At 44.5% G+C, this 13102-nt stretch overlaps 1 protein-coding gene across 1 annotated transcript; it reads left to right on the top strand.

Annotated features, from left to right (window-relative positions):
* The first annotated feature begins 1410 nt into the window (after positions 1 to 1410).
* On the top strand, positions 1411 to 12107 carry aadacl4 (arylacetamide deacetylase-like 4). Its single transcript, XM_029694271.1, has 4 exons — positions 1411 to 1670; positions 5495 to 5720; positions 11030 to 11093; positions 11220 to 12107. Exons 1-4 carry the CDS (start codon positions 1494 to 1496, stop codon positions 12007 to 12009), a joined length of 1257 nt encoding a protein of 418 aa, XP_029550131.1. The 5' UTR covers positions 1411 to 1493; the 3' UTR covers positions 12010 to 12107.
* Positions 12108 to 13102: the final 995 nt, after the last annotated feature.

The raw sequence follows: 13102 nt of genomic DNA, 5'->3' as shown, positions 1-13102 counted from the left end.
ATACTCTATAGATTTTTTGGAGAACCACCCCCTCGTGATGAGTAACCTTGCCTGAGACCTTAAGTCTTGCATGAGCTCCCTGAGCTAATGTCTAGACTTGAGCTCAGTGGGCTAACACAGTGGTGACCAGGTAACCTGAGTTCAAACCCAGTTGGCCACATCTTCATTGACCTATCTATTACAAGTAAATACACAGGTTTTACTATCTGCATTGGCCTACCTATTACAGGTAAATACACTGGTTTTACTATCTGTATTGACCTACCTATTATAGGTAAATACACAGGTTTTACTATCTGCATTGACCTACCTATTACAGGTAAATACACAGGTTTTACTATCTGCATTGAACTACCTATTACAGGTAAATACACAGGTTTTACTGTGTGATGTAAAAGTTGGTCAATCTAGCTGACATGAAAAAGGGGTGCTTTTGGCATATATAATGGTGGCATACATAATTACACACTACTTCATGTGATAAAAGTTCATTTCAATGCATGAGAAGATGGGGCGCTGTGAAGACTAGACATAAAGACCCCTGATCTAGTGATCTGTCACTTGAAACACATCTCTCTCTCTGTGACAATACAGAAATGGGTCAGTCCCAGAAACTTGGCATGGTAAGAATTAGGGACCTGCATAAATACCTCCTAAACAAATCCAGTAAATTCATGGGCTGCAGACAAGATTCCAGTCTGTGATTTTTGGGCCAGGCCCTGTGATTTTTGCTGGGTATAGCTGATGAATGGAGGGCTTTTTCAGAAACTGGGATGGGTTTAAGAGAGCAGCTTGACAATGGCGGCTTTGTGCTGGGCTCAGCTTCTCAGAAAAAAGGCTGAGAGACTCTCTGGGACGGCTAAAAGGTTGACTAGTCCTAGAAAACAGCTCCAGTTGCTGTCATTTCCGTGCACATTTCACAGAGCTACAAATCATAATGCATTGAAATACGCCATCAAAGTATTTTCAGAAATTTCATTCTGAATTATAATGAACATAAATTGTTTTGTAAACAACACCACATTATACGATTTCAATTTGAAATACCATGCATTTTGATTACAAATGTGTCTAGACTAGAGACCTTATCTGACGGAGAACATGGTCTGCTAACACTAAGCATCACTGCCATCTACAGATTAACATTAAAAGTTCAGATACCAGTGTCTGCTTCACAATAAATTATACGATTGATTTAAAAGGACATTTAAAAGGAATTATTACTATTGTATTTATAGAAATCTATATTCATAAAAATATCTAATTGTGAAATATGTGTTTAATGTGTAATTGCTTTAGTCCATAAAATACATTGAATAAAATGATGAATGTTCCTTTGTCACTGGCACTCAAAGTCATCTAGATAGAACAAGGTCAGAGCAGAGTGTACACAAAGTTGTAGGAGGGGCAAGGAAACCCAAGCAGCTGGATAACATATTCACACTTAATGACTTACTTCTACTGTAGCCTACTTGGGATCGCACTACAGCACCATGGACATCAGCACTGCAATTTTAATAATTGGCTTTGCTGCAGTGATTGCAGCCTTCTTCCTTCTGGTAATTGGTCTAGTGTACTCTGAGATGATGAATTCAGACATTCCTCAAGGGGTTGCAAATCGAGGGAAACTGCATGTAGTTCATGGCTTGTTTGTTGGCATATCAATTGTGGTGAGTATCTATGGAATTGTTATTGCTTATTATTTTATGTTTTATGCAAGTCAAATCATGTTCAAGTCTGTAGAAATAATTATTTATTCTTACTCTTTGGTGAAAAGAAAAACATGCTTGTACTTGAACACTAAAAGAGAACTCTGCTCTTTTAAAAGATGCTTGTCCTTTCTCTGTAATCTAAACACTGATAAAGCGTCAAGTGTGTAGATAAGAGAACAGGTCTGAATACATGATGAAAAGCCAAAGTCATTCAGGCGTTCCATTGTTTGGGTAAGGACATACCAGCAGAGTTTCACAGTATTAGCTTGGAGTGGTGAGGAGGAGGAGTCTACCGTGTCCGGAAGCAACTTCACAATTCATTTTCGGGATTCAGGTTCACTCAAACATCGTTTTAAGCTTCGATTTACTATTGACAGTTACAGCTGTCTGATTTCGGAACTGTATATCGATTCGGTCTCTTTAAATATTTGTCACTGATTTATTATTTTCAGTCTCTGAATTGTTTAATCAAACTTTTCACCTCCAGCTCCTGATATCGGGGCATAAAACTTACATCTAAATGCGGATTCTAGATTTTGGAACTGTGACAGCCTCTCTCCTCAATGGGATTTTTAGTAATTTAGCAGACACTCATATAGTAGTGAGTGCATACATTTTCATAGTTGTCCCCCATGTGAATCAAACCCACAACCCTGGCTTTGCAGATGCCATGCTCTACAAATGCCATGCTCTACAAATGCCATGCTCTACCAACTGAGCCACACAGGATATTTAGTGAGTTTGCCATCACAGCCACATATGTACACAGTCTTGTGCCGTTAACCCTTTCTAAACTGACTATTGATTAAATCTGACTTAATCTGTATTATTATTGTTATGTCATTTTTTTAGTGGGTAGATCAGCTACAATATTGCAAATAGATTGTGGCTTGTATCAATGTAATTGTCTGCATCATTTCCAATCCCCCATATATTTTTGGGGTAAATATGTATATATACTGAACAAAAATATAAACGCAACATGTAAAGTCTTTGTCCCATTTTTCATGAGCTGAAATAAAAGATCCCAGAAATGTTCCATATTTCTCTCAAATTGTGCAGAAATTTGGTTTCATCCCTGTTAGTGAGCATTTCTCTTTTGCCAAGATAATCCATCCACCTGACAGGTGTGGCATATCAAGAAGCTGATTAAACAGCATGATCATTACACAGGTGCACCTTGTGCTGAGGACAATGTGCAGTTTTGTCACACAACACAATGACAAAGATTTCTCAAGTTTTGAGTGAGCATGCAATTGGCATGTTGACTGCAGGAATGTCCAACAGAGCTGTTGCCAGAGAATTGAATAAGCAACCTCCAACGTCGTTTTAGAACATTTGGCAGTACATCCAACCAGCCTCATAACTGCAGACCATGAGTAACCATGCCAGCCCAAGACCTTCATGGCTTCTTCACCTGCGGGATCATATATCGGGGGGTGGGGGTGCTCAGGAGTATTTATGTATGTAATAAAGCCCTTTTGTGGGAAATAACTCATTCCGATTGGCTTGGCCAGTCTCCCCAGTGGGTGGGCCTATGCCCTCCCAGGCCCACCCATGGCTGTGCCCCTGACCAGTCATGTGAAATCCATAAATTAGGGCCTAATGAATTTATTTAAATTGATTGATTTCCTTCTATGAACTGTAACTCAGTTATCTTCTTTGAAATTGCTGCATGTTGTTTTTATATTTTTGTTCGGTATATATGTATTTCAAATATTTTCGTTCTTTATTATTTTCCCCTAACCCTACCACCCCTACCCAAATTGGAGTAGCTAATGGACAACAATAATACAGACACAGTATACATTAGTTAGTTTTTGTTTGTTTTTAGTCCCATCCTTCAGCTACTCTCAACCCCTCCAATCTATCTCTAGCTGCCCTATATTTGTCCACTGTGCTGTGATGTTTCACAAAAGTTCTGAACCTTCATATTCTCATAGCAACTCTACAGAGCGCCAATAGCTACAATGAATGTCTAAATTACTTCCGGACACGAATGGTCCACAGAGCTCCTCCTCCTCCTTGCCACTCTATTGGAGTCAATACAAAGTCCACCTACTGGTAAAACCTTAACTGTGTCATGGTGTCATTATGGCCCTATTCCCACTACGAGATATGAAGGCGAGCCTGAGGAGCGGGGTGGCGAAAGAGAATTCTACTTTTCAATTCACATTACATCCTTGCCTTACGTTTCATTGTGGCTGGCAACAGATATTCTTAGTCCTCAGCTCAAATTGACCGCAAATATCACAGTAAGCACAATTCAACATTGACAGAAACTTTTCTTTTGTAACATATTACACTATTGAATAATGCAACCAAAACATATTACACTCTTGAATAATGCAACAATTCACAAGCATGTATGTGCAGACAATTACAGGATTTATTTTCTTGTCTGTAGTCTACACTTTAGCTTCAAGACAAAAGCACAGAATTGCTATAATGGATGTCTTAAGTACCGTTAACTTATCAAAAATGAACAATTAACCCGCTCATGAGAATGTAAAAGTACAGTAGACCTACCTTACAATGTTACAACAAAATTACTAAAATGTAATCTAAACGTAAACCAGGCTTAATTTTTATCAACATCATGCAAATCCTTACGTGGTGAAATCCATTTGCAACTGAAAATGTGGGTATAAGTGAATTCACTGTGAAGAGCTGTTTTATATGGAAGCCATATAAATGTTGACATATCATGCCGCATGATTTGTCAACATGCACAATTAGTCTGTGCTTCAGTCTGATCAGCGATAGCCTACTGATAACCACAGCTGCAGGTAGCCTAGAGAAGCCTATGCGCTCTGATCCCATCTGGACCTGGCCAGGGGAAATGTAACATCATGTTTTTATAGCCTAAACTATGTATTTATAGCCTAAAATAGGCCCACTTATTTGTGTTCTGAGAAAATGTGAATGTTTTCATCCTCCCGAGAGCCAGGATTTTTTTTACTGTATGACCTGATTAGAACAATGATCTGGTCCCATCATTGCCCATATAAAACTTTTAACATTTTTTTTTTTACAGCTCATTTATGACTATGTCATACTCTATAACTATGGCCCGGAGTTGGTTAAATTAGCCTACTACCAAATCAGAAGAAAAATCTGTGACCCATGAAAACAACCCCCCCCCACTACTCTGGGACCTGTGATGCCACCTCTGAAATCACCACACAACGTTACAAATGAAAAAACCTATCCTATTTGTATGATCCAACACCGTTATATATATGTTGGGGAGGGGCTTCCTTATTTTTTCGTGGCTCAGTGCAGCCGGCAGCTACTGTCAATATTTCAGAAAGTAACAGGCTGTTACTGCAATTTCAGGTAAAAACTCAAAATAAGTCTAAAATATTAGGAAAAAGTACTGTATATACAGTAGGAGTGTTGTCTCATCGAGACAATTCTGTATACACTGCACTGCATCAAGGTGGGCAACTGTCGGATGAGTGTTGTGCGCAACCTCTGGGGGTAGTGGTCGAGACGTAGCAAGTATCCAAGTTTACATTTGAGTCACAGACCGTATTTCTACAACGTTTAGTAAGTGTGAAGAGGCTCCTTAAAATTAACTGAGCTGTTGCATTCATTGTAGCTTAATGTGCAAGTAACAAGAAAAGCTATATGGTTGAAATTGAAAAATATTCCAGCTCACAATGGTTCATGTTGACCCTATTTCTAAGATGGGCTATAGGCTAAGCCACCTGAATAAAGCTGCATACAATGTGTTAGTCCTTTAATAAGATATGCACCCCCCTTCTCTGTCTTGTCAGGGCCGTATCCTGGACCGTCTGGGTCTGTGTCATCAGGTCAGGTTCACCAGGTGGTTCAGAAGACGGTTCCTGGTCCATATAAGACCAGTTCCCCCAGGCCTACGTGTGAAAGACCTGACCTTCTCTGAGGTGCCAGTCAGAGTGTATGAGCCCACGACTGGCTCACTGGGCCTGAGGAGGGGCCTGGTGTATTTCCATGGAGGAGGATGGGTGTTGGGCAGTTTGGGTAATATGATAAGACAAAAATAATGTCTAGATGATATACTCCGAGTCGATATTCACGTAATAATAAGGAATTCCCCTCGACCACGCCCACACATTATTTCCCATTGACCCCAGTGTAAAAGAGCCAACTTCGTTGTTGATTTTTTTGTTATAAAGAAATACTGTAACAAAAGATGACGAAAAGCTGCTGTGTTATGCAATTTACATGTAATCGGGTCAATAATCCCAACATCCGGTTCGCAATGCTCCCACATACGGAAATAAAGCCTGTGAGAAGAGCCCTGTGTTGTGGGAAATTGTGGGGAGCCGGTGTCCAAGTAGGCTACAGTGAGGGAAAAAAGTATTTGATCCCCTGCTGATTTTGTACTGTCACGTCCTGACCCTTGTAAGATGTAATTTTCTAGAGTATAGTGGTCAGGGCGTGACAGGGGGTGTTTTTGGGTGGTTTTCTTGTTATCTGTTTCTATGTGGGTTTTCGAGGTTTCTATTTCTTTGTTGGGGTTGTTGCGATGATCTCCAATTAGAGGCAGCCGGTCCTCGTTGTCTCTAATTGGAGATCATATTTAAGTAGGGGTTTTTTCCACTTGTGTTTGTGGGTTGTTAATTTTTGAGTAGTGTTATTTCTCTCTGCGTCACGGTTTGTTGTTTTGTTGTTTCAAGTTATTGGTGTATTGCAAACGTTTCACGGTAATAATAAATATGTGGAACTACAACCATTCTGCGCTTTGGTCCGATCCTTTAAACAGCCGTGACAGAACAACCCACCACAAAAGGACCAAGCAGCGTGGTAGGGATCAGCTGGAAGAATGGACTTGGGAGGAGATTTTGGATGGGAAAGGACCCTGGAGGCAGGCTGGGGAGTATCGCCGCCCGAGGGAGGAAATTGAGGCAGCAAAAATGGAGCGACGATACTACGAGGCGCTATATCCACCAAGAGGCAGCCCCAATTTTTTTTTTGGGGGGGGGCATACGGGGAGTTTGGCAATGTCAGGGGTGAGACCTGAGCCAACTTTCCGTGCTTACCGTGGAGAGCTGAGGAGTGAATCGGAGCCAGTCAGGGAGTCGAGCACAGAGTTTGACGCAAGATTCCGGAGAGAGGTGCTGTCGTTGAGAGCGCTGCGGAGTGGGCGTGCTGAGGAGCGAGTGACTGAACGAGCACCGGGTTATGGTGTGATGTGCACTATATCGCCCATACGCACTCACAGCCCGGTGCGCTCGGTGCAAGCTCCTCACCGGTGTCGGGCTAAGATTGGCATTCAGCCAGGAAGGAGTAGGCCTGCTCAGCATTCCTGGTCTCCAGTTCACCTCCATAGCCCAGTATGTCCTGTGCATCCTTCCCGCACTCGCCCTGAGGTGCGTGTTACCAGTCTGGCGCCACCTAGGCCAGTCCCACGCATCAGACCTCCAGTGTGCATGCCCAGTCCGGAGTGTCCTGTTCCTGCTCCCTGCACTCGTCCTGAGGTGCGTGTTACCAGTCTGGCGCCACCTAGGCCAGTCCCACGCATCAGACCTCCAGTGCGCATGCCCAGTCCGGAGTGTCCTGTTCCTGCTCCCTGCACTCGTCCTGAGGTGTGTGTTACCAGTCTGGTGTCAGCCATGCCAGTCCCACGCATTAGGATTCCAGTGCGCATTCCCAGTCCAGAACTTCCGTCGACAGTTCCCCGTCCAGAGCTTCCGGCGACAGTTCCCCATCCAGAGCTTCCGGCGACCCAGTCCAGAGCTTCTGGCGACAGTTCCCAGTCCAGAGCTTCCGGCGACATTTTTCAGTCCGGAACCTACTGAGACGGCCTACAGTCCGGAACCTACTGAGACGGCCTACAGTCCGGAACCTACTGAGACGGCCCACAGTCCGGAACCTACTGAGACGGCCTACAGTCCGGAACCTACTGAGACGGCCTACAGTCTAGAACCTACTGAGACGGCCTACAGTCCAGAACCTACTGAGACGGCCTACAGTCCGGAACCTACTGAGACGGCCTACAGTCCGGAACCTATTGAGACGGATCCCAGTCCGGAGCCTCCAGCGACGCTCCTCAATCCGGAGCCTCCAGCGACGCTCCCCAGTCCGGAGCCTCCAGCGACGCTCCCCAGTGCGGAGCCTCCAGCAACACTCCTCAGTCCGGAGCCTCCAGCGACGCTCCTCAGTCCGGAGCCTCCAGCGACGCTCCTCAGTCCGGAGCCTCCAGCGACGCTTCCCAGTCCGGAGCCTCCATCAACGCTCCCCAGTCCGGATCCTCCAGCAACGCTCCCCAGTCCGGAGCCTCCAGCAACGCTCCCCAGTCCGGAGCCTCCAGCGACGCTCCCCAGTCTGGAGCCTCCAGCGACGCTCCCCAATCTGGAGTTTTCAGCGACGGTCTGCAGCCCAGGGCCTTCAGCGGCGTTCTACAGCCCAGAGCCTTCAGCGGCGGTCTGCAGCCCAGAGACTTCAGCGGTGGCCTGCAGCCCAGAACCTCCAGCGGCGGCCTGCAGCCCAGAACCTCCAGCGGCGGCCTGCAGCCCAGAACCTCCAGCGGCGAACTGCAGCCCAGACCCTCCAGCGGCGGCCTGCAGCCCAGAACCTCCAGCTGCGGTCTGTAGCCCAGAGCCTCCAGCGGCGGTCTGCAGTCCGATTCCTCCGATAACGATCCACGGTCCGGTGTTACAGAAGCGGAGGGATCTGCGGGCGGAATGGGGGTTACGCCCTGAACCGGAGCCACCTCCGCTGCTGGAGGATCGGCGGGATAGTATGGTTCTGGGTTTAGCACTAGAGCCGCCATAGACATTTGTCACCCTCCCTACCCTCCCTTTGTGTTTTGTGGTTGTTTTTTGTTGTTGTTTTTTTTGCATTCGGAGTCTGCACCTTTGGGGGGGGGGGGGGGGGTACTGTCACGTCCTGACCCTTGTAAGATGTCATTTTCTAGAGTAGAGGGGTCAGGGCGTGACAGGGGGTGTTTTTGGGTCGTTTTCTTGTTATCTGTTTCTATGTGGGTTTTCTAGGTTTCTATGTCTTTGTTGGGGTTGTTGGGATGATCTCCAATTAGAGGCAGCCGGTCCTCGTTGTCTCTAATTGGAGATCATGTTTAAGTAGGGGGTTTTTCCACTTGTGTTTGTGCGTTGTTCATTTTTGAGTAGTGTTATTTCTCTCTCTAATAATAAATATGTGGAACTACAACCATTCTGCGCTTTGGTCCGATCCTTTAAACAGCCGGGACATGTACGTTTGCCCACTGACAAGGAAATGATCAGTCTATAATTTTAATGGTAGGTTTATTTGAACAGTGAGAGAATGAATAACAACAAAAAAATCCAGAAAAACACATGTCAAAATGTTATAAATTGATTTGCATTTTAATGAGGGACATAAGTATTTGACCCCCTCTCAATCACAAAGATTTCTGGCTCCCAGATGTCTTTTATACAGGTAACGAGCTGAGATTAGGAGCACACTCTTAAAGGGAGTGCTCCTAATCTCAGCTTGTTACCTGTATAAAAGACTCCTGTCCACAGAAGCAATCAATCAATCAGATTCCAAACTCTCCACCATGGCCAAGACCAAAGAGCTCTCCAAGGATGTCAGGGACAAGATTGTAGACCTACACAAGGCTGGAATGGGCTACAAGACCATCGCCAAGCAGCTTGATGAGAAGGTGACAACAGTTGGTGCGATTATTCGCAAATGGAAGAAACACAAAAGAACTGTCAATCTCCCTCGGCCTGGGGCTCCATGCAAGATCTCACCTCGTGGAGTTGCAATGATCATGAGAAAGGTGAGGAATCAGCCAGAACTACACGGGAGGAACTTGTCAATGATCTGATCTCAAGGCAGCTGGGACCATAGACACCAAGAAAACAATTGGTAACACACTACGCCGTGAAGGATTGAAATCCTGCAGCGCCCGCAAGGTCCCCCTGCTCAAGAAAGCATATATACATGCCCGTCTGAAGTTTGCCAATGAACATCTGAATGATTCAGAGGACAACTGGGTGAAAGTGTTGTGGTCAGATGAGACCAAAATGGAGCTCTTTGGCATCAACTCAACTCACAGTGTTTGGAGGAGGAGGAATGCTGCCTATGACCCCAAGAACATCATCCCCACTGTCAAACATGGAGGTGGAAACATTATGCTTTGGAGGTGTTTTTCTGCTAAAGGGACAGGACAACTTCACCGCATCAAAGGGACGATGGACGGGGCCATGTACCGTCAAATCTTGGGTGAGAACCTCCTTCCCTCAGCCAGGGCATTGAAAATGGGTCGTGGATGGATATTCCAGCATGACAATGACCCAAAACACACGGCCAAGGCAACAAAGGAGTGGCTCAAGAAGAAGCACATTAAGGTTCTGAAGTGGACTAGCCAGTCTCCAGACCTTAATCCCATAGAAAATCTGTGGACGGAGCTGAAGGTTCGAGTTGCCAAATGTCAGCCTTGAAACCTTAATGACTTGGAGAAGATCTGCAAAGATGAGTGGGACAAAAATCCCTCTTGAGATGTGTGCAAACCTGGTGGCCAACTACAAGAAACGTCTGACCTCTGTTTTGGGCTTTGCCACCAAGTACTAAGTCATGTTTTGCAGAGGGGTCAAATACTTATTTCCCTCATTAAAATGCAAATCATTTTATAACATTTTTGACATGCGTTTTTCTGTATTTTGTTGTTATTCTGTCTCTCACTGTTCAAATAAACCTACCATTAAAATTATAGACTGATCATTTCTTTGTCAGTGGGCAAATGTACAAAATCAGCAGGGGATCAAATACTTTTTTCCCTCACTGTAGGCTGTAACGTAACAAAAAGTGGAACAAGTCAAAGGGTCTGAATATTTTCCTAATATACTGTAGCTAAGTATGTTTCAAACATTTAGTCACATGTAAGACATTTAACTTGTTCGGTCTAGTCGGTTTGTAACTCTATTCACTACTAGTAGCTGTATAGTCCGTTTGTTTGTGTTGGTCTTGGCTAGCTTAATTTTCTGGTTGGTAGCTGGTTGGCACTCACTCACATGGCTGCTAGCACCATAAATGAAAAGTTTTTTTTTTCTTTCTTCGAAGTAGTGAGAAAGCTTGGGAGTAAGCAATATGGAAAAGTAATCTTTAGACATGTACTTTTCTTAACTGTAGCTTTGCAATTGACTAAAACAAGCAGACAACAAGAAAATTGTGTTTGAAAAAGGTAAAGTCTTTGCTGTGAGCAAATGGGGTAACTTAGGTAACCACATGTTGTTTTCCCGACAGGTGGGCGTGGCTTACCGATTGGGAGTATTGCTTGTCTTGCAAAATGTTCATCCCCTGTTTACTAAGTCTAAAACTCATTTTCTGTTTCTTGTGATTAGATACTGCAGATGATGTCTGCAGGCACATTGCCAAGGAGGCTGAAACCACTGTGATTTCTGTTGGGTAACTTTTACTTTCTGACTCACTGCCTCAAAATGTGATTCCAAAGCAGATTAATGCAGTGAAAAGGGCTGTGAAGCTGTCAAAGACTTGACATGTTGCTCCTTTCTCTACCCTCATGCCTTTTAGATATCGGCTTGCCCCTGAACATCGGTACCCCACTCAGCTGGATGACTGTGACGCTGCCACGTGCCACTTCCTGTCTGTGGCAGAGGCAGAGTTCGGGGTGGACCCAGGCAGAGTGGCAGTCGGGGGTGATAGTGCTGGGGGAAACCTGGCAGCTGCACTATGCCAACGTCTGGCCAAGAGAAAAGATGGACATCTGCTGTCTCCCTGTGCCCAGGTCCTCATTTACCCAGCTCTGCAGATGGCAGATTTCAACCTGCCCTCGTACCAGCAGAATCATGCTGTGCCCATATTGTTCCGTGGCCGGGTGGCATTCTACTTCCTGCAGTATCTCAACGGGGACACGTCAGTGTGCCAGGACCTGCTGGAGGGGAACCACATCCCTGCTGAGATGAGGCTAGCCTTCAAGGAGTGGCTCTCCCCAGAACACCTCCCTCCTGAGTGCAAGGTGCGGGGCGAACTCCAGCAGGTACACTCAGCCTTAGACTACAACGGAGAGGTGTACCACATAATCAAAGACGGTTTGGATCCGGAGGTCTCGCCACTCCTAGCGGAGGATGCTGTTATCCGTCTGACCCCACCGGCCTTTATCCTGACCTGTGAGTATGACGTGCTGAGGGATGATGGGATCCTATACAGGAAGAGGCTGTTGGACCTGGGACTGGACGTCACATGGCATCATGTTCCAGACGGCTTCCATGGACTTGTGGATTTTTTCAAAAAGGGCTGGCTAACCTTCCCGTCTGCAACACAAGCTATAAATAGTATTGTAAGCTATGTAAAAACACTTTGAGAAATGGATGTTGAAGTTTGATCTCTCTTTCATGTATCTGGCAAGTGACTTTGTTCTGTTTACAGTAAGGGAAAGCAAATAAACACCTACACAGCTTAGTACATGTTTTACTCTTATTTTAATCAATTAAGGCATTCATTTTCATTTCTACACAAAATATAATAATATTCATTATTTTTTTAATTAAGACATATACAGTATGTATAGCATGTATGAGCTATAGACTAACTGCTGCATAATTCTCTGACATTTAATAATACGGAACCATTCTAAAGTATTGCATGCAAGTCTTATTATAATGCAGGTCATGTGCCTTCTGTTTGCCTCCAATACTTTTCCCGTATTCTGCCTGTCAGTCACAAAATGCTTGCTGTATCCATAGCAACAGAGCTTCCTCTTCCTGTCTGGTGCCTATGTCACAATAAGATCAGGAGGAATGCACCATCATCCGTTCTGTTTGATCTAACTATGCTCTGATATTAGGACCAAACCAGCTCATGATCAGCTGTATGTGACACCATGTTCAGTACCATGTACAGTATGGGCAAACAGGAAAATGGACCCAACCTGGCTGGAGAATAGAGCAGAGGTATGCAAACAAAGTTCAAATTGGAAACTGGGTGGAAGAGAAACTGCAGGTAGGGTTTATAATCTATTACATGTTACATTTTCAGAGGAGACTGTCATGCCTCAAGAAGAAAAACACTTTTGGGAGTCAGCATTCTCCACCCTAGGCATCAGGAAATGGAATTCCCTCCCCACTACCTTATGCACTAGTGACTTAGATCCTTCTCCATGGAGATCAAAGTGTGGATCAAGGAGTATCAATCCAGCACACATTGACTAATTCTTATTGCTCTCAAGTTTCAAGTGTCCTGTATATATGTATTATTTGTTCTATTTTATGTTTCCTGTATTTGTTTTAATCTGTTTTATGCATGTGGGTTTAATCCTGAATGCTGATTAGTTAAAACCACATTCCAGATGGTGTCTATTCCACAAGTTACCACCAGCTAAATCTATGACGTGCACAATCCACTGTCTCATCAGTTTAGCCAAGCAATTTATAAACTTGATATCCACTATAAAAAAA

Source organism: Salmo trutta, chromosome 16 (assembly GCF_901001165.1).
Source record: "Salmo trutta chromosome 16, fSalTru1.1, whole genome shotgun sequence".
In the NCBI taxonomy this organism is placed as follows: domain Eukaryota; kingdom Metazoa; phylum Chordata; class Actinopteri; order Salmoniformes; family Salmonidae; genus Salmo; species Salmo trutta.
This window is presented reverse-complemented; position numbering and strand designations above follow the sequence as displayed.